General features: G+C 44.1%; 1 protein-coding gene across 9 annotated transcripts in view; it reads right to left on the minus strand.

Moving 5' to 3' along the window:
- Positions 1-1,239: 1,239 nt before the first annotated feature.
- Positions 1,240-20,975, minus strand: part of KCNAB2 (potassium voltage-gated channel subfamily A regulatory beta subunit 2) — a 319,692-nt gene continuing 299,956 nt past the window's right edge. For all 9 annotated transcript variants that reach the window (XM_073603686.1, XM_073603683.1, XM_073603687.1 and 6 more), the window contains 5 exons: positions 18,091-18,211; positions 15,717-15,811; positions 10,932-11,052; positions 10,431-10,519; positions 1,240-8,823 (listed from right to left, as the gene is read on the minus strand). In XM_073603686.1, coding sequence (XP_073459787.1) covers positions 8,734-8,823; positions 10,431-10,519; positions 10,932-11,052; positions 15,717-15,811; positions 18,091-18,211 — 516 coding nt within the window. In that variant the 3' untranslated portion in view covers positions 1,240-8,733. The remainder of the gene's footprint in view (positions 8,824-10,430; positions 10,520-10,931; positions 11,053-15,716; positions 15,812-18,090; positions 18,212-20,975) is intronic.

Raw genomic sequence — 20,975 nt, forward strand, 5'->3', positions numbered from 1 at the left:
TCACTGGAACTAAGGGGCCAAACCCAACCCCTGAAAAACAACCCCACACCATAATCCCCCCTCCCCCCACACCATAATCCCCCCTCCACCAAATGATTTGGACCAGTGCATACAGCAAGGTCCATAAAGACATGGATGAGAGAGTTTGGGGTGGAGGAACTTGACTGGCTTGCACAGATTCCTGACCTCAACCCGATAGAACACCTTTGGGATGAATAAGACTGTGAGCCAGGCCTTCTCGTCCAACATCAGTGCCTGACCTCACAAATGCTCTTCTGGAAGAATGGTCAAACATTCCCATAGACACCCTCCTAAACCTTGTGGACGGCCTTCCCAGAAGAGTTGAAGCTGTTATAGCTGCAAAGGGTGGAGCCAACTCAATATTGAACCCTACGGACTAAGACTGGGATGCCATTAAAGTTCACGTGTGTATACAGGCAGGCGTCCAAATACTTTTGGTAATCTAGTGCATCTGCAAAACAGATGTCCATGTGGAACATTCATCTCCATAAAAATAATTTGACAATAGTTGCCTTTTCTATTACACATAAGATCACCACCTCTGCCAGTCCATCATATTGTAACAATGAGTTTAATAATAATATAAACTGAAAGCAAGACAAGCAGATATGTGATAAAAGAGCACTTAGTAAGCAAAGCCAAAAGTTCTGCAACTTTCCATCACTTCATTGGATCATACAGATCACAGAAAATGCTAAGTGGATCGTATACAAATCGTATATATATAAAAAAAAAAAAAAAAAAAGTAAAAGCCTATTGTAAAAAACAAAAAAAGATAACCGTAAAAAGATAAATGGTTAAAAATACAATTGTAGCAAGAGAAATGTTGAAGTTTGTATCACTACACTCCCCGAGCTCTGACCTTACACACAGCATCTCTGCTTGCCCATTCACAGGAGCCTTTGTATTTTGTGAACGAGTTCAAACTCAACACAAAGCGCTCTGCGATTGGTCAGGAGGGAAGAAGGGCCGGGCACAGTGGCTGCATGCGATTCTGCAGCTGCTGGAGCTGAGACCAGAAGTTCCAGTATTGAAGCCCCGGAAGCACAGTGAGAGCTATGCTCCCGGTGCACCGTAAAAGTGTAAATTGAAGGGATAAGTCCACGAGGTGGCATGCACCTTCGTTGGACTCAAACCCTAGTAATCCAGAACATTTTCCAAAGTGGATAAAAATTCCTGGACTTCAGCTTTATTTCTTTATTTGAACCCCCCCCCCCCCCCCCCCCCTTTAAACTCGCCACGTGTAGAAGTACTCAAGTTACAAGCCACGTAACTTTTCCGCTAGGCTGCAATAAACTATAGCTCAAACTGCAGTCTCTCTCAACTGCAGAATTTTAAAAGAGCTTGAGAGAACTTTGCCAAGGTAAAGAAAACTGAATAAAAAAAAAAACTCAACATATTCCTAACCAGCTGCAAACACTTTATAGATGCTGGTGGTGCAGCGGAAGAGGAGTCCCTTGATTTGTGCCCATTCTGATGGCAAAGCACATTTCAACAAAGGGGTCATATCATGATACCTGGTGAATAAAGACCATAGACAGGCTATAATGTAATAAGACATTTAATGTCCATTTAACCTCCTTGGTGGGGAGCGGTTCTTCGTGACTATGGCAATGTATATAGCAGAAGGCATGGCGCTACGGGCAAATCTTTTTAGAATGACAGTGATGCTCTCCTTACGCTTCAGAAGCAGATTATATACTCTTTTTGTTGTCTTAGTAATTATCCGGCATAAAACATGGAAGCTGCATTAATTACGCAGCATCATGACCGTGAAATTCATTAAAATCATGCATTTCAACCTTGCTAGAAGCAAGATGCTCATTTAGGAGACCGAGCGCTCCTGGACAAGCAGAGGTCTAGGAAGAAAGTTTCCTTTTTTTTTTTTTAATCTTGGCATAACGACAGTTTAGCTGAGCAAACGTGTTTGGAGATATTGGAGACTAATTTTAAGTGGCAGGTTCTTGTTAACCCTTGCTGCAGCACCCAAAACTAATTGGGACACCGGAGTACATTCGTAGACCATGGGTTATACATCATGCTACCTTCAAGTGACCAGGCACCGATAATTGCTTGGAACGGCCAACACAACCCCCCCCCCCATACCCTTATATCCCTGAACAGTCTGTGCGGCTCCAGTGTTTTGCTATTATCCTTAGGTGATGGACCCCTTCTCCCAATGGAGTCGCTATGGGGGTGCGAACCGTACCCAGGTGACACCATCAAGTAGGAGGGGCCGGTTTGGGGTTCCAGCCCAAAACTAGCCTACCCAGCTCCCTGCAGGACACTGTGGCAGGCTAAACAGGAGAGAGCATGAGGGGGGGGGGGGCACCAACCCTAGTGACGCCACTGCCTTCTCCTGTTGGGAAAGACATTATTTTTACTGTTCCTTCTATCTTGGAATAACCACTTATCACCTTATGGCTGACGAGCAGCTTGGATCAGTTACCCTCTTGGGAACCATAACAGGGCTCATAACACCAGGGCCAGCCTGAAATGCTTGCGTCAAACACTGAATCCTGCGTTCGGCGATCACCTTGATATGTGGTGTAACAAGTGCGTTAGCCGCAGGATGCTATACAAGTCCAGTGCTGTGGTACATGCCACGGGGATATGACCACCATGATGGGCAAAGCCTGAATCTAAACAGGGCCATTGCTATGGACAACATAAGCCAAGGTTTCCCTGTTCCCTTATACATACCAGTTCCTGGCTACACCTATTCCTCCATACGTACCAAAACCAATTAGATTGCTTTTTAAGTCACTATCATGCCGTAAATAGAGACTTCTAAAGGATTTTGAAGTTGCCAGCTCTCCATAGATTGCAACCTTTTATCCTTCAGGAAATTTTAGCAAGTAGTAAGCCTTTTATGAGCTACTACACAAGATCCTGGCAGCTCCTCTGCTGTGATAATTATTGCATTGGCCTTGGGCTTGGAACCTTAACCCAAAAGGCCAGTGTGCATCTACTTAAAACAAAGCTACCAAGAACACATTGTAGACTGTTAAATGGTTATTCATCATGAAAAGCGAACCCTTGTATTAGACGCCAGTCCCAAGCTTCCTTGAAGAAAGACAAAGTCTGCCTATTCAAATATAATAGTGTTTAGTGTGCCATTTTCACCTTCTATGAAAGCGACATCCCAGCTTAAGGCTCGGGTAGTCCTAGATAAATCAAGTCTGTGCCCTCTAACAAACCTGCCACAGAACAGATAACAGGAGCTCTTTGCTCCTATTGTCTTCATGAGTGGCCAGTGGGCCTTGAAACCTTTTGTGGATTGCTATGCAAATACAGACTTTGGAAAACACTGTTGAAGGTTTCCAACCTATTGGTTAAAGCAGAACTTCTGTCCCATTGAGTACCAGCTCCATTCCCCCCTTTCGGTGCCCCCATTAAAGCGTATGTGCAGATGTGTGGAAGGGCTCTGCCCAGCCTTCAGGTCCTGGCAGAGTCCCTCAGCACATCTGTGCATGCACACATTATTTCATGCACAAAGACGGTAAAGGACAGCTCAGGACCCCAAGCCCTGCAGCACAAGGCAAGTAAACTTCATTCTTTCTTAGGCAACACAAATGGCACCATTAAAAAAAAAAAAAAAAAAGTCCAACTGTAAAAAAAAAAAAAAAGGGGGGGGGGAGTATGGAGAATCTGGGTAACATCACTTATACAGGATACTTAACACGGGCTGCGTCCCTTACTTATATTTCCAGTTTTGATTTTCCAGTTCAAACATATAAAACGCCAGTAGTAGCGTGTTGTAACATGTTAACCATTGATCAGTAAAGAACATTTGGATTTTAGCGAGGGCAATTTACCTTACAGAATTGACTTGGGCCCCACCAGGACAGAAACCGGGGGGCAAATCTCCCCAACAGGGACACAACAATAAAACATTTTGGGGTAAAGTCAGATTTTACAGACAATGAAATATCTACCATTTCAAAGACTACTCTGGGCACCGGCTTCATGGACACTCAGAGGTTTCAAATTCCTCCATTAAAGCCAAAGCTGCACCCAGAAGCATTGACTTGCTCTATTATAACCGCACGATCGATGAAGCAGACTTAAACAGTAACCATAGAGATTGTGCAGCTTAATAAAAAAAAAATGCCTTTCTAAAGTCCTACCTACCCCCTTCCCCCATACAATTATTTGAGATGATGTGCAACATAAAAAGTCCTTTTTTTTTTTTTTTTAGTGCTGTACATCACAATTGTGCGCTTTGGATCTTTTCCCAGAAAAGATGATTAGAAATAAACACACTGCTAGGAAAAAGCAGACCCCCCCCCCCCCCCCCCCACCCTATATGGATTGGTGCTACAAACAATACAAGGCTAAAGAGGTCTTCTACTATTGTATTAATCACTGAGTACACCAATCTGTGACATCAAAGCAGAATTTCCTTTTACACATGGACCACGTGGTGGGCAAAGCTTGATCTAATGTAAAAAAAAAAATAAATAAAAAATGTGATAGCTGTGTGTTCGTACAAAGCTAAGAGTGTACAAGTCCCTTTTAGGGGTCTGTATGTGCATTCAGTTCCCTTGGGCTACAAAACCAAAACCTGTGATTCACGCAAACACGCGGCTGATGGCCATTAAGCAGCCGTGTACAATGTTCCCTAGCAATCAGTGTCACCACTAAGGCACACTGGTCTTACCGACGTCAACTGGTGCCAAGAAGTTCAAAATGGCTGCCTTTGTTGGGCATGAGCGGTTATTACTTTAAATTGCTTCGACTCCCCCTAGTGCTTCTTAAATAAGGCCGTGCATAGAGCAATGACGACATGCAAACAAGCAGTAACCCATAGCAATCAATCCAATATCCGTAAGGTTGGTTACATGGGCTTTATCAATTGCCAGGGTTTACCGCTCTGTGCGTTTTGCCCCGTTAAATACGCCCGCACATAGTTAATTATCAGTCTAGTGCAAGCGTCTCTTAGTAGGCCAAAAAAACAAACTCTGTGTTCAAACTTCAAGTCTGTGACAAAGATATGACTAAAAAGATATGCAAAGTTTTACATAAACATAAATAAAGGAAGATCCCCCCAAAAAATAGATTTGTTCCAAACGCAAAATACTGACTGGTCCTGCTGAGGGGATTCAAACCGTCAAATAGGCCGCAATAGCAGAAAAATCACGACAAATCGCTCATCCCTGATTAAGAGATAGTAAAATATAAAAGAAATAAAATAAAAACAATAGCAACCCAGAAATTAAAAATGTACATATTTCTAAGACTTATTGAAGACACTTGCAAAAAAAAAAAAAAGAAATTGAGGAAAAATTTAAATCAAGCTGTTAAACAAGACTTGTTTCCCTCAATGAGGTATAAGATTTAAAGCAGAGTTTAAAGACTTTTCAATATGTAAAATTCCAGTTCTTCCTCAACGAGTTTAAAAGAACGAGTAAGGGCTACGTACGTAATACGCAACATGGAAAACCAGAGCGTTTTGCCAAAGCAACAGCCCCGATTTTTGTCATAAACAGTCAATGCAAATAAATACTCAAATTAAGCTCAAGTTCACCAAGATGAACAAATTGAAGTGCGGTGGTCACTTGCATAGCGTAGCGGCACCCCTTTTGTGCATTCAAATCCCATCCAGTAGCAAGATGGGGGCATTAAAAGGTAAAAAAAAAAAAGCAATAACCCTTAAAGCTTGTAGTAATGTAAAAGGTCTGCTTATTATATCCAGGCACCCAACCTTGGTAAAAATTGCTGTCGAATAGTACTTGTGATGTGTACCTGTATATAAAAGAGATTATATACTCTCACCTATACCATGTATACCATGCAATCATGCAGATTGGAGTTTGGGGGAGCTTGTTCTCCAGGTGCTGGCAGCACTTGAGTCCACGGGTTTTGGTGGGTGCGTTTGCCCTCCGTGTGGGTAGCGGGTGTGTGCACCAGGGTGGTCTCTTGGTTGGGTCTTCTGGGTTTCTCCTATCAAAGTTGGGGTCTGGGCAACCGTGGCCCTCACTTTTGTGGACCTCTCTGTTTGACAAGTTCACTTATGGATTTTTTTATTTGATGTGCTGGTGATATCAACAGTAAGGCAAGGATGACCTCACACTCCTGGAATATCCTGGAAACGATAATATTTAAAACCTTGTGAGAAGACAATCCTGCAATGAACTGGAGGGTCTTCTCAAAAGATCTTGGATTCTCATCATTTCCCAAAAAATCTTGCTGGAAGGATACCAATATTGATTTCCGCAATGCAGAACACAAGGGTTACATAAGTATATAGTCCAGCCTTTCTCAACCTTTTCAACATGAAGGGACCCTTGCAATACCTTTCTGGTCTCAGGAGACCCCTGCTAAAAAAAATACTATATCTACATCACAATCACTCAAGTTGAACTGGGTGGACTGGTGTCTTTATTCAACCTTACTAACTATGTAACTATGTAACATCAATGATCAGATTTCCTCTGTGGGATCTTGCATGGGTGTCTGGTGGTTTCTGTAACCTTAGGGGTCTTCTTTGTGTTAATCCAGAGATCCGTGTGGAATGGTGGGTAGTAACTATGTAACAACTCATCATACATTAGTGTGATGGTCAGGGGGAAGAATGCTTCTTACACTTGTGGGCATTGGGAAGAATTCGCTAAAAAGATCAATGGGGTCAGTGGGAACTTATCTGCGAGGCAGAAACCGTTCATTGCTAAATGGAACCCCGAGCAACCTCTGGAGAACCCTAGTTTTCCACAGAACCCTGGTTGAGAAACCCTGACATAGTCTAACTTCTTCCTTTACCAGTACATCCTTCAAGTACTATCATCGTGCTTTAGAGGGAGGGAGCCTGGATTTATTAAGCTGACTTTACTTTGATCTTTTCAAATAGCGCTCAGAATTTCGAGGTGCCACTTACAACAAATATAAAATTCAAGGTTTAATTTGTACAAAAATTGAGAGAGAGCGCATTGTATACATTCAAACTTGAATGTACATTTTGTAAACAGACATATTTTATCTATGGAAATTGCTTTATACACTCTCTTACATGTATGTGGCATCTTATTCTCTGTTTGTAGATAGATCCATTTCAACATATTCCTGAAGAAGCAGCAAATTTTAGCTACAAAATGTATCGAGTTGTCCCCATTCCACTGAAGATCAGGTATTATGATGCGTGTCTGCATTATGACATTTATATAAAATGTATAGTTTCACCATCATATACAGAGAATTAGCTGGTCGGTGGTATTTTATCCACATTGTTATAAGCACTTTTTTTATATCATGAAATTTTAAATGATTTTAAATCTTAACTCAAGGAATTCAGCCACTTTACACAATGTGTTAAATTACTATTGGATTACATGCGGTGCATGCCACCTCATGAACTTCTCTCTTTAATTCATAATTTTTATTTTATTGAGTGCCAACAGCATAGTTACTGCTATCCTTCCAGCGGTCTGATGTTGGACCTTGTGCTCTCAACTACTGCAGCTGCAAAGTTGAATGCTTCCACTGTTCCTGCCCCTCCCCTCCACATGCCCAATTACAGAGCACTTTGCATTATGTGAACTTATTCACAAAATACAAAGGCTTCTATGAATGGACAGCAAAGGGAAGGGGCAGGTACAGCGGCTGCTGTACAAGAGAGCAGCGTCTCTCCTGTCAGAGCTCTGGGATTGTAGTGATAGCTGCGCTCCTGGAGCTCCATAAAACCGTCAGATGTTAATTAAAGAGATGAATCCACAAGGTGGCATGCACCTTGTTGAACTTAACTCATAGCAGTCCACCTAGTGGACTTTATCTCTGTCATTTACAATTTTTATTTTTACTGAGCACCAGCAGCATAGTTATCGCTATCCTTCCAGCGCTCTGACATTGGACCTTCTGGTCTCAGCTACTACAGCTGTAGAGTTGAATGCATCCACTGTTCCTGCCCCTCCCTTCCTCCTGCCCAATTACAGAGCACTTTGTATTATGCAAAATCATTCACAAAATACAAAGGCTTCTGTGAATGGACAGCAAAGGGGAGGGGCAGGCACAGCGGCTCTTGTATGAGAGAGCAGTGTCTCTCCTGTCAGAGCTCTGGAAGTGTAGTGATAGCTGTGCTCCCGGAGCTCCGTAAAACTGTCAGATGTAAATTAAAGAGATGAGACCACGAGGTGGCATGCACCTCCTTGAAGTTAACTCATTCCTGGAGTTCAGCTTCAATTTCTGTAAAAATAAAAACTTTAATTGAATATACAATTTGTAAGTGATGCCTCAAAAGTCGGAGCTCTATCTGAAAAGATTTCTGTATATTTGCAGATGTGGCACCACCACCCCATGTATTACAGAGTAATAAGGAGGGGTGTCTGTGATGTCACTTTTCCTCTTACTTGATTGGCTACTTTATCATGCATCATCAGATCACAAGACATCTGCCGCCACGGTATGGAGCGCCCGTACTCGTAAAGTGACGTTAAAAAAACGGTATCCGGCTTCCACAGACAGTGCCCGCCCTATGTGACTACTTGTTGTGCAGCTAAACAAATTAGCAGAGATTTGGATACATTAAGCGCATGGTATTTTCACATTAATAATACGTATTGAACAGTTTTCTGGCGTTATCTGGAAATGTGTTTTTTTGTTATTTCTTTTTTTGTTTTTTGATACGACCACACTCCACTTGGATTGAGTAAAGCTTAAAGCAGGCAAGTAGAAGAACTGGAGCAGAACGAGGACAGTCCAGAAATGCGGCTTCCTGCATTAGGATCGGTAGTCCTTTTTGCTATATGGCTTGTTGCCCAAAATACTATCAATCTCGTGTATAATAGAAGACGATAGTTTTGGAAGGACCTGCGGCATCAAAAGAGAAGAAAAGCCAAGTCAGAACAACGCAATTTATAGCATACGGAACACAATAATATAATAAACCTTAAAGCGGACCTTTACCCTCAAATACATTATCCCTCCTCTCCACCAGTCCTCTGCACATGAGTGCTTTTGTTTTTTACTAAATTGTCTGCCCCCCCCCCCATGCACATTATTCGCCTATGCAAATGACCTGCACTGTCCTCCCTTTGCCTCCTGGGAGATGCACATCCCACATCTCAGTAGGCAAAGCCTTTTGCTCAGTAAGGAAGGAGGGGGTGGGCCTAGCGGCACGTTGAACCCGTCCCTGTAGTCCTGGAGGGGGGGGTTATGCGCCCAATGTACAGCATATGCTAGTATCTATGCAGGACAGGACGGGTCGCTTACACCAGGAGTTTTTCTGACAGGTTTAGGAGAAGAAGCGTATGGTCTACAGGTATATTTATGACATTTTTGCAGAGCGTTTTTAATCTACTAGGGACATATAAAGTCATGGGAACCTTTATTGGAAAGGAGAATCACACCTTTAAGGTACCACCGTTTAGTGAGAATGGGCCTTTTAAAGGGTTTCAAGACAGGAAGCAAATTTCCACTACTTCTATCAATGATATGTGTATAGATGAAACTTCGTGATGGCTACCTAAAGCTTCCTGCATTACAGGTCCTCCTAAAAACTGAGTAAGCAACTTCCTAGTTAGGTGCTAGGTTGTCAGGTAAATTTAGCTCTTTTTTTGAGCTCCTCTGTAATCAGTGGAGCAATTGCTGATTACTTTGGTCTGATCAGGGTCTCACAGGGTGCAGACTTGATTGCTTCTCCCTGCTTTCTGGAAGGCCCCAGAACATAGTGGAGCGGAGCAGGTCAAATGAGTAGCCTGAATATTTATGGGGTCTCAGTCAATCCCTGGGGAGTTGTGTCCAGTTGGTGGTTGCAGAGCACATAAATAGTCTGGGACCAGAGGCAGCTGGGTTCCAAGCCTATAGGACTGCTGCCCTCCCAGGCAGCCCAGCTGACATTTGCCAAGAGGTTCCAGCTCTGCTAAAGCTGGGGGGCCTACTTTCTAAGAACCTATGGAAATGAAGAAGGATAATTTCACCTAGGAGTCTGGGGAGCCTACCAGGTAAATGTCTGCCTGACACTGGAGGGAGGCATCCAAGTACCCAAGAACCTGAGTGCAGGACCTAGGTGACTGTATCTGGTGTTACCCCCCCTGGTGCATTATTACGAAGGCTTGCTTGGCCTAGAACATTGCTTATGGTATCCAACTGCTGTCCATTGCCTGAGCTATTGTTGAAGGGACTGCTCTAAGAAGTTGCTGCATTGTGAAGAGTGCCCTCATATTACTGTTCAGCATTCTGGAGTATCCCCACAGCTTCCTATCCAGGTTTTTCAGTGATAAATACAACAAAAAAAGGCAACCCCTAGACTTTTTCATTGAGCCAGAAAAGTGACTGTTGCTGTCGCTTCACTAATGGAAAGGGAACCTTGAAAAACTCAGCGGCCCTTTCGGGGTTGAAAGCTACACTAGTACCATGCAAAGAGTGCAGATTCACTAGAAGAATCGTCCACCATAGTTTGGTAGTAGATGACCAACCTGTATTGCTCCAATATTCTCCAGGAGTTGGTCGGCATTAGAGGCTCCTAACAGCACAGAACTGACACCTTCATTTCTCAGACACCAGGCTGCAAACAGAACAAACCATCTTTAGATTAATGTACTGACCACAACTCAAAGCCAACGTGATGCCAAAGAGTCCAACATGGATGAAGTTTCAATGGAACAGACAAGAACTGAGCCCAAGAAGGATGCAGCCATATTTACCGGGAAAAAATGTTCCATCTTCTGAGTGTTGACTCAGAAATTCAAACATTTCCACAATTTATCGAATTATAATTTAATCAGGTGCCTCTGCTTAGTATGAGGTGAAAAGCATTTTATCCTGTCCCTGGCATTAAAGATCTGCACAGTTCACGTCAGTCCAAGCAAAACACAAGAGTATGGCTTGCCTGCGAGTTGTCTGGTCGGCTCCATTCACAGGTAACCACTCCAGGCTCAACAAGAAGGTATTTGTACTAGAAACTAAACTAGACTCACCAATGGCTAACTGTGGAAGCGTGCAGCCCAAACGTTCTGCGATGGCCTGAAGCTCTTTCAGCTTAGCCTGCTGCCTTCGTCCTTCTTCGCTTAATATCTTGTCCTTTAACCACTGATAACCCTGTAAAATCATGAAGCAAGGGATTAGACAACATTTACAGGAACTCCATAAAGTATCCTATTAATATGGACAAATGGCTTCTGGGAAACGTCAATGGTACATGAGTCTTATGAATCAATGTTTTTTTCCATGAGTTCCCTGCAGCAGTGTCTTCTTCACTGTCATAATAACCTTCAGCATGTCCATGTACTAACTGTAAATCAGCCCTATTCACAATCTAGAGCGGTGGTCTCCAAACTGCAGCCTGAGGGCCAGATGCGGCCCTTTTCCTACATTTATCTGGCCCATAGGGCATAATTCCCCCCCCCCCACTGACACCAACAATGGGACACAATTCCCCCCACTGACACCAATGATGGGGCACAATGCCACCAACGATGGGGCACAATTCCTCCCAATGCCACAAAAAAATGGGGAAAAATTTCTCCCAATGCCACCAATGATGGGGCACCATTTCTCTCAATGACACCAACTATGGAGCACAATTTCTCCCAATTCCACCAACAATGGGGCACCATACTTCCCAATGACACCAACAATGGAGCAAAATTTCTCCCAATGCCACCAATGATGGGGCACAATTTCTCCCAATGGCTGCAACAATGGGGCACAATTCCTCCCAATGGCACCAATGATGGGGCACAATTTCTCCCAATGGCTGCAACAATGGGGCACAATTCCTCCCAATGCCACCAACGATGGGGCACAATTCCTCCCAATGCCACCAATGATGGGGCACAATTTCTCCCAATGACACCATACCTCCCAATGACACCAATGATGGAGCAAAAATTCTCCCAATGCCACCAAAAATGGGGCACAATTCCTCCCAATGCCACCAACGATGGGGAATAATTTCTCTTAATGCCACCAATGATGGGGCACCATTCCTCCCAATGACACCAGCGATACAGCACAATTTCTTCCAATGCCACCAACAATGGGGCACCATACCTCCCAATGACACCAACAATGGAGCAAAATTTCTCCCAATGACACCAACGATGGGGCACAATTCCTCACAATGCCACCAACGATGAGGCACAATTCCTCCCAATGATGGGGCACAATTTCTCCCAATGACACCATACCTCCCAATGACACCAATGATGGAGCAAAATTTCTCCGAATGGCACCAACTATGGGGCACAATTCCTCCCAATGCCACCAATGATGGGGCACAATTCCTCCCAATGCCACCAACGATGGGGCCCAATTCCTCCCAATGCCACAAATGATGGGGAATAATTTCTCTTAATGCCACCAATGATAGGGCACCATTCCTCTCAATGACACCAACGATGGAGCACAATTTCTCCCAATGCCACCAACAATGGGGCACAATTCCTCCCAATGCCACCAACGATGGGGCACAATTCCTCCCAATGCCACCAACGATGGGGCACAATTCCTCCCAATGCCACAAACGAGGGGGAATAATTTCTCCTAATGTCGCCAACAATGGGGCACCATACCTCCCAATGACACCAACGATGGAGCAAAATTTCTCCAAATGACACCAGCGATGGGGTACAGTTCCTTCCAATGACACCAACGATGGGGTACAATTCCTCCCAATGCCACCAACAATGGGGAACCATACCTCCCAATGACAGCAATGTTGGGGCACAATTTCTCCCAACGACACCAACGATGGGGCACAATTTCTCCCAATATTGAGGTACAATTCCTCCCACTGACACCCACAACGGGGCACAATTACTCCCAATGAAACAAATGATGGGGCACTATTTTTTCCCACTGACGTCGGGACCTTTTCTACTCCCAGTGGCCACAGTCTGGCCCCCCTAAAGTCTGAAAGACAGTAGACTGGCCCTTTGTTTAGAAAGTTTGTAGATCCTTAGAGTATATATGCATCAGATACATACACAGCAGCCGTTATTGTGTCCGCATGAATGAAAGCTACCACCCACCAGACTAGAGGGAGTCAACTGTCCTTTCCTGTGTGCTCCATCTATTCATTTTAGATGTCAAGCCCTGAACCCCCCATAGAAAGGACATGAACCACCAGTGCTAGAAGTCCTCATTAAGAATGTGATTAATGTACTGTAGAAAATAGGTACAGGAACATTACAGGAGTTCAATTATGTGGTTTAGGTAAAGACACAATTCATTAATACAACAGAGAGAAAAGGGCAATAAGTGGGAAACCTGAGCCCGGGATGATGCACCCAAACACACCAGAAGCCCCCCCTTCAAATCAGAGTCCCACCTTCACGTCAGAGAACCCCCTACACATCAGGTCCCCCATCCCCGCCGCAGCTCCCTGGTTGGGAAACACTGTGCTAGATTATTGATTTTGCATAATGACCTTCACTGCATTGTGAACACTTTGTCAGGTTATTGGTTTAAACATTTGAGTAAGAAGGAAGAAGCGCCGGTGTCCAGAAAATTGCAAATTTTGATTCAAGGCTCATAAAGCATTTATTATAATTGTAAACATGTACATCAAGCCAACGCCTTTCGGGGGAATTGACTCCCCACTTTTTTCAGAACTGTAGCTGCATGCTAGTGGGTGGAAATGGCCCCCAAAAGGATTTATACACTTCTAGATTTTGGAAAGGCTAAAGATGCCCTGTTGCCTCTGCATCTTTAGCCGACTCGATTACATTTATGATAAATGTTTTATGAAGCGTAAATCAAAAGTTGCAATTTTCTGGCCACTGGGCACTCCTTCCTTCCTACCCAAGTCTTCTCAATGAAATGATTATAAGGCCATATCAGAAAGACAGAGAACCCAAGAGGGTCCACCACCACCATTCACCATCAGGTACATCCTACTGGAAGGGATTTCTTCCTCACTGCCCACACAACTACCCACCCACAACCAGTAACTGATCCAGTCAGTCCTGTGCGGTCTGCAGCCCAAACCAGATTATTCTAATATATGGCTTGGCAGACGCTTACTTTGTCCATCCAGTGGGCTCCTAAGGCGAGATCAATCTCATAGCACCCTGACCGGTTTTTGAATTGTACCCACAGCTCATCCATGCTCATAGGATTTTGTCTGGCCTAGGGTGGTGGCTGATGACATTGTCAGGTTTTTAATGGTGGGGGATTGACAGGTGTTTTTTTTTTTTTTTGTAGATTAATTGATTTTACTGTTGAATTCATGAATTGTGTCTTCATCCAAACTGGATAAAACCTTATAATATAACTACTGTAGTGTTCCCGTATCTTTGATTCGTTTTTTCCAGGGCATTGTTGGCCACCTTAATTTTGAAGTGAGTTGGTGGGTTAGATATTGATAAGTGGAGACTCCATTGTTTTAAAATATTTGTTGTTAACATACCCTTGTCACTAGTCTGTAGTTGTATAGTGGCGCAAGGTAACCAGATGCCAAAGAGAATTGCGTTATGATCTACAGCGGCGAGGCCTTGGACTGTTCTATGTCCCCAATTACCTCCAGAGAGATAGACTAGACAGAAGATTGTGCTCTCACTGCCGTCGCTGATCGTTTTGAAGTATCTCATGGCCAAACCTCTCTCCTGTTTAAAGTTTTACAGGCAATACATTTCGGAAAGACATCCCCTAGACTGGAACCGATGTGTATGGACTGCTGCTTGTGGCAGGGGTGTACGTACAGGGGTCGGCATTGTGACCCAGCCCCATGCTTCAGGGGGCCAGTGCGCCCCCCCCCCCCCCGTACACCTGGATAGGAGGGCAGTGGCATGTAGAGAAACCGATCCCTCCATGTAGCCGATAAATGCCCGCTTCTCCTCCTCTCTCTCCGACAGACATTCAGTAGTTGCTGCAGGAGGGAAATTGAGGGTATTTGTTCCTCTACATGCAGCTCCTGCCACCTCCCTATCACTGTCCTGCTCATGTGTGCTTCCCTGGCCGCCCCTCGCATCCCCCAATCCCCTCCCATGCAGAGCTGCCGGGCTTCCTCCTCTCATCAGCTGCTGCAGGGATCTGTAGAGATGGAGCACAGGGAAGGAGCCAGTAAATGTGTCATTTACCGGCCCCTTCCTTGTCTTAATGAATAGAGTCAGTGATCCGTACCGGTACCATCTTTTTAAAATTTTTTTTATTATTATTTATTTATTCATAGCTGGGGCATAGTAAATTGTGTTCACTATGCTTCAGTTTATGAATGAACAAGGAAGCTCTGTACAGAGTTACTCCTGTTCAATTATTCTGTGTAGCTGAGGCTGATGAATCTGTCCTCACTCCCTTTCTTTGTCTCAAAAGTGAGATATCAGGGGTCTGTTTAGACAGGGTGGTAAAAAAAATATGTAAAACATAATAATAAAATCTTGTATATTATAATAATAAAATGGTAAAAGAAATAAAACAAAAAAAAAAAAAAAAACTACTAACACCAGTGGTGGAACTACCAGGGTCACAAATGTCGCACTTGGGTTCTGGTGTTCCGCCACTGTGGGGAGACCCCAAGATGGCAGGAAGGTGCCTTGCTGCTGGTCCGTAATAAAGGGTCCCACGATGGGAGTAAAGGGCCCTGGTCAGGGGCCAGAGAGGCCTTTCATGGGTTCCGGGGCCCTGAAGGTTCTAGTTACGCCCCTAGCTTGTGGTAGATGGACCGCCCTTGTACTATTAGGGAAGAACCCGCCTATTACCAGTGGCTCCTGTGGGGGTAGCACTACATTACATTATTATAATCTTTACAAAGTATCACAAACCTTGAGCGACGCTCTAGAATATGGTGGAATTCCACCGTCATACTTCCCAGAAACGATCCCACAAGCCAGCGGTGACCACGTCATAGCGCCCACACCTGGAAGAGCGTAGAGTAAAACCACAGTAACAGAAAACTTTTAGAAAACGGGCGCAATATTTTCAAACTTATTTACAGAAAGAATTCACAACTATATATAGAACTTCCCCCCACCTGACTTTTTTTTTTTTTTTTTTTTTTTTTTTTATTGGATACCTCTTAAAACAGGTGGCAGTTGTACTTTGACACATATTTCAATTGTGTCACTGAGGAAATGTAACATTTTTTATTTTACTAAAAGAGAGGTTAGAGAATCTTTACAATGGAAACGGTTCTTTCTATTCTATTTTTCATTACACATTTTTGATCCATTGAAGTCTATGGAACCAAAAAAGGGTTAGGTTTTCCCCTTGAAGAACAAGGTTTGGACTCAGGGATTAGAATAGGGACCTCCTCCAAAGGTCACCAGGCGTGTCCCCAGAGGTCAAAAGTCAAGATGTGTGGCTGACCCACCCCCACCAAAGTGTTCTGCCTACCCCAACTAAGTCGAGGAATGAACAAGTCGGGGAAAGTGCTTAGTGCTTGGCCCTTTCCATAAAATGCACGGATGTGAACTACATCCATAGGAAACCATGTTAAATGGACTGTAGTGTGTTTCTGCAAAACTGAAAATGCACTCAAGAATGCAGAGGTGTGAACCAGGCCAAAAAGCTTGATTTTAACTGAAAATTTCCAAACCATCTGCTACCAACCCCCCCCATGTGCATCCTCTAAGGAGATGTCTGATTCACAATTAAACCTGGGTTTCTCAACTTTTGACCTTGGAGGAAGCCTTGCCAAAAAAGATTTCAGATCTCGGGGGAACCCCTGAAATAATGTTCACATCTACAGCTCACAGAACATCGGTATGATCAGCGAGTTGTTGATGTAACAATTATTTCTAGAAATTGCATTCAGTAATGAAATCAGTATTAAAATGTACCTATTTCATTTGAAACTTGTGCTTGCTTTTTCTGCACAGATGCTCAATTCTGGGTAAAACTTGAGATAAACAGTATAGGGCAGGAGAGGACAGTACATGGGGGAAGCAGGGCACATTACAGTCCTGGTTTCCTTCATATTCAGAGCATGGTAGGGAAGCAGTTGTGATCAATCCTCTTGTGGTTCTCTTATCCCTGCCGGCCCCTCCTACCCTCCTGTCCATTCCAGGTCATGTCACATACAAGCACCTGGGATGAACAGAAGGGGAGGAGTCAGCAGGGAACAAGCGCTACAACTAGCACTATCAGAGCCACTTCCCTGCTTGGCTCTGCATGTGTCAGCAAGGGGGATGTGATCTACCCGTCAGCTGCCTGAGACTGACCGGTAGATCGTGGCGGGAAGCCCTGGGGATCTCTAGTGGAACCCCGGTTGAGAAACGCCTCTGATCTAAACACTGCAGTTTTTGCAGCTATTAAACAACACTGAAGGAGACCGCAGCAGCATCACAATCAGACCAATAGATTGGTCGCTACCTTTATGCAGTCAACTCGTAGGTGTACAAGCTGGGTAAGGGGGGGGGGGGGGCATACTATTTGAGCTGCTCTAGGGGCCCCTGGAAGTTAGGGGCTTATTTCTACTAAATGGGGGGGGGGGGGTGTCAGACAAATGCTGGGACTCTCTCCTGCAGTTCTGTTGCCCTGGAAATTGCACAATTCTAGAACAGAATATTCAAGAAGCAGGAGACGTTCTTCACAACCGCTCTCCTTGTTTATAATGTCTGAGTGGTCTAAGGCAGTGGTTCTCAACCCTGTCCCCAAGTATCCCCAACAGGCCATGTTTTGGGAATTTCTCTTAGATAAAATAGCTCTCCGAAATACCAAGCCATTGACTCTAATTGAAAGCACCTGTGCAAGATTAAGGAAAATCTGCAAACATGGCCTGTTGAAGGTACTTGAGGCCTGGAGGTTGAGTACCACTGGTCTAAGGCACCAAAATCCGGCACTTAGACATAAAAAAAGCTTCCACCATTTCTTCTTGATGTGATCTGGACTGGACATGAAGAGGTTGTTTGCGGGCTGCCCACAGCACTTGAATATTCTGGACCATGAAAGGTCCAGGGTATTGTAAAGGCTACCCCTCATCTGCACAAGGTGAAGAACTGTTTGTTCTTGAAGCGTTAAATACAGAGACCAAGAATTCAGCATGTGCATGGGCCATTTAGTGATTATAAGTGCCACTTAGTCTGCATGACAACCAGGAAACCATAATTCTCCAAAGTAGAAGTCAGCAATGGTAGCCTGCAAGTTTCAATGACAAGTGCCCTTTAAATACCCTTTATATAGAGGGCGACACCTTACCAATCTTATGGAATAGCTCCGGAAGTTGGACCTCTACCTTCTCCCTTTGAAACATGTGATATTCGGCTTGTTCACAGATGGGGGGAATCAGATTAAACTGCCGCGCTACAGAGTATGCTTCCTACAAGGAAAGAGGGAATAAACCAAGAATGTCACATTGTTCTGGCTCTCTGTGGCAAGTCAACCAGGAGAGGGCGTATTGGGGAAAACAGATTAGTAAATAAGATATGGCTTTTTAAAGTAGATCTGAGCCCAATAAAAAAAATATACACACAGTGTCTCACAAAAGTAAGTACACCCCTCACATTTGTGTAAATCTTTTCTTCTATCTTTTCATGTGACAACACTGAAGAAATGACACTTGTCTACAATGTAAAGTAGTGAGTGTACAGCTTGTATAACAGTGTAAATTTGCTGTCCCCTCAAAATAACTCAACACACAGCCATTAATGTCTAAACCACTGGCAACAAAAGTCAGTACACCCCTAAGTGAAAATCTCCAAATAGGGCCCAAAGTGTCAATATTTTGTGTGGCCACCATTATTTTCCAGCACTGCCTTCACCCTCTTGGGCATGGAGGTCACCAGAGCTTCACAGGTTGTCACTGGAATCCTCTTCCCCTCCTCCATGACGACATCACGGAGCTGGTGGATGTTAGAGACCTTGCGCTCCTCCACCTTCCGTTTGAGGATGTCCCGCAGATGCTCAATAGGGTTTAGGTCTGGAGACATGCTTGGCCAGTCCATCACCTTTACCCTCAGCTTCTTTAGCAAGGCAGTGGTCATCTTGTAGGTGTGTTTGGGGTGGTTATCATGTTGGAATACTGCCCTGCGGCCCAGTCTCTGAAGGGAGGGGATCATGCTCTTCTTCAGTATGTCACAGTACATGTTGGCATTCATGGTTCCCTCAATGATCTGTAGCTCCCCAGTGCTGGCAGCACTCATGCAGCCCCAGACCATGACACTCCCACCACCATGCTTGACTGTAGACAAGACACACTTGTCTTTGTACTCCTCACCTGGTTGCCCCCACACACGCTTGTCACCATATGAACCAAATAAGTTTATCTTGGTCTCATCAGACCACAGGACATGGTTCCAGTAATCCATGTCCTCAGTCTGCTTGTCTTCAGCAAACTGTTTGCGGTCTTTCTTGTGCATCATCTTTAGAAGAGGATTCCTTCTGGGACGACAGCCATGCAGACCAATTTGATGCAGTGTGCGGCGTATGGTCTGAGCACTGACAGGCTGACCCCCCACCCCTATAACCTCTGCAGCAATGCAGGCAGCACTCATACATCTATTTCCCAAAGACAACCTCTGGATATGATGCTGATCACGTGACCTCAACTTCTTTGGTGGACCATGGTGAGGCCTGTTCTGAGTGGAACCTGTCCTGTTATACCGCTGTATGGTCTTGGCCACCGTGCTGCAGCTCAGTTTCAGGGTCTTGGCAATCTTCTTATAGCCTAGGCCATCTTTATGTAGAGCAACAATTCTTCTTTTTTTCAGATCCTCAGAGATTTCTTTGCCATGAGGTGCCATGTTGCACTTCCAGTGACCAGTATGAGAGAGTGAGAGCGATAACAACAAATTTAACACACCTGCTCCCCATTCACACCTGAGACCTTGTAACACTAACGAGTCACATGACACCGGGGAGGGAAAATGACTAACTGGGCCCAATTTGGAGATTTTCACTTAGGGGTGTACTGACTTTTGTTGCCAGCGGTTTAGACATTAATGGCTGTGTGTTGAGTTATTTTGAGGGGACAGCAAATTTACACTGTTATACAAGCTGTACACTCACTACTTTACATTGTAGACAAGTGTCATTTCTTCAGTGTTGTCACATGAAAAGATAGAAGAAAAGATTTACAAAAATGTGAGGGGTGTACTGACTTTTGTGATATACTGAAATATACCATCCAAATTTAAAAAAGGTAATGCCATTTAAAAAGTTGTTTTCAAATAGTTTTTTTTATATATGCAGCTTTTATTAGAATAATCCCAGGTGATCCTGTCATGATCAGGTACTCCTTATGTGGTGACAACTGTCTGCAAGCTATGCCCCTGTTGTCCCCCTGCTTTAGATGGAGTAGACACATTGTACAGGTATGGTCTATCATTGTCACCATCAGGAAGAGTAATGATGTGCAGCTGATATTGGAGTGAGAGCATGTATAGAGGAAGTGGCTGAATAAGGCTGGAGAAGATCAGCAACATTGAGAGAAAAAAAAGGAGTGCAAATAGTATTTCTTTCTCATCCAACCACTTGACCTCCGGAAGGATTTACCCCCTTTACGACCAGGCCATTTTTTGCTATTCCGCACTGCACTACTTTAACTGGCAATTGCATGGACATGCAACACTGTATCCAAATGAAATTTATATCATATTTTTTTTCTCATAAATAGAGCTTTCTATTGACGATCACCCGCAGTAAAACTATTGTGAATGGGTAGCAAGTTTTAGGGAACATAGGAATTCAGTTACTGTTGGCTATACTGCCACCAACAGGAGGACATTGGCAAACAAACAAAAAATGGTTGGCCAGCCAAGATAACCCCTTATCTACCTAGCATGCCTCAGTTTTTTTGCTAGTGGCCTAGAAGCATGGACATCTTTTCTTTTCCTTAGCTCCTCTGAGAAAAGTCTAACCTGTCTTCGCTAGCATTTTTTCTTCAGTTTCGTTTTTCCTTTGGATTCTTCTTCCATTGGCTTTAAATCAAGATTCCACTATATCACTGCTTTAGCTTGTCTCTGCCTTTCCCAAGTCTGACTATGGAGTGTTGTACCCCAACCCTGCAGGACTGGATGTGTGGGGTTCTTTCCTGGAATGTCTCCGTTGGGTAATGGGTTCCGCACTGTGGTGCTTTTCAGACT

Source organism: Aquarana catesbeiana, linkage group LG10 (assembly GCF_042186555.1).
Source record: "Aquarana catesbeiana isolate 2022-GZ linkage group LG10, ASM4218655v1, whole genome shotgun sequence".
NCBI classification, from domain to species: Eukaryota; Metazoa; Chordata; class Amphibia; order Anura; family Ranidae; genus Aquarana; species Aquarana catesbeiana.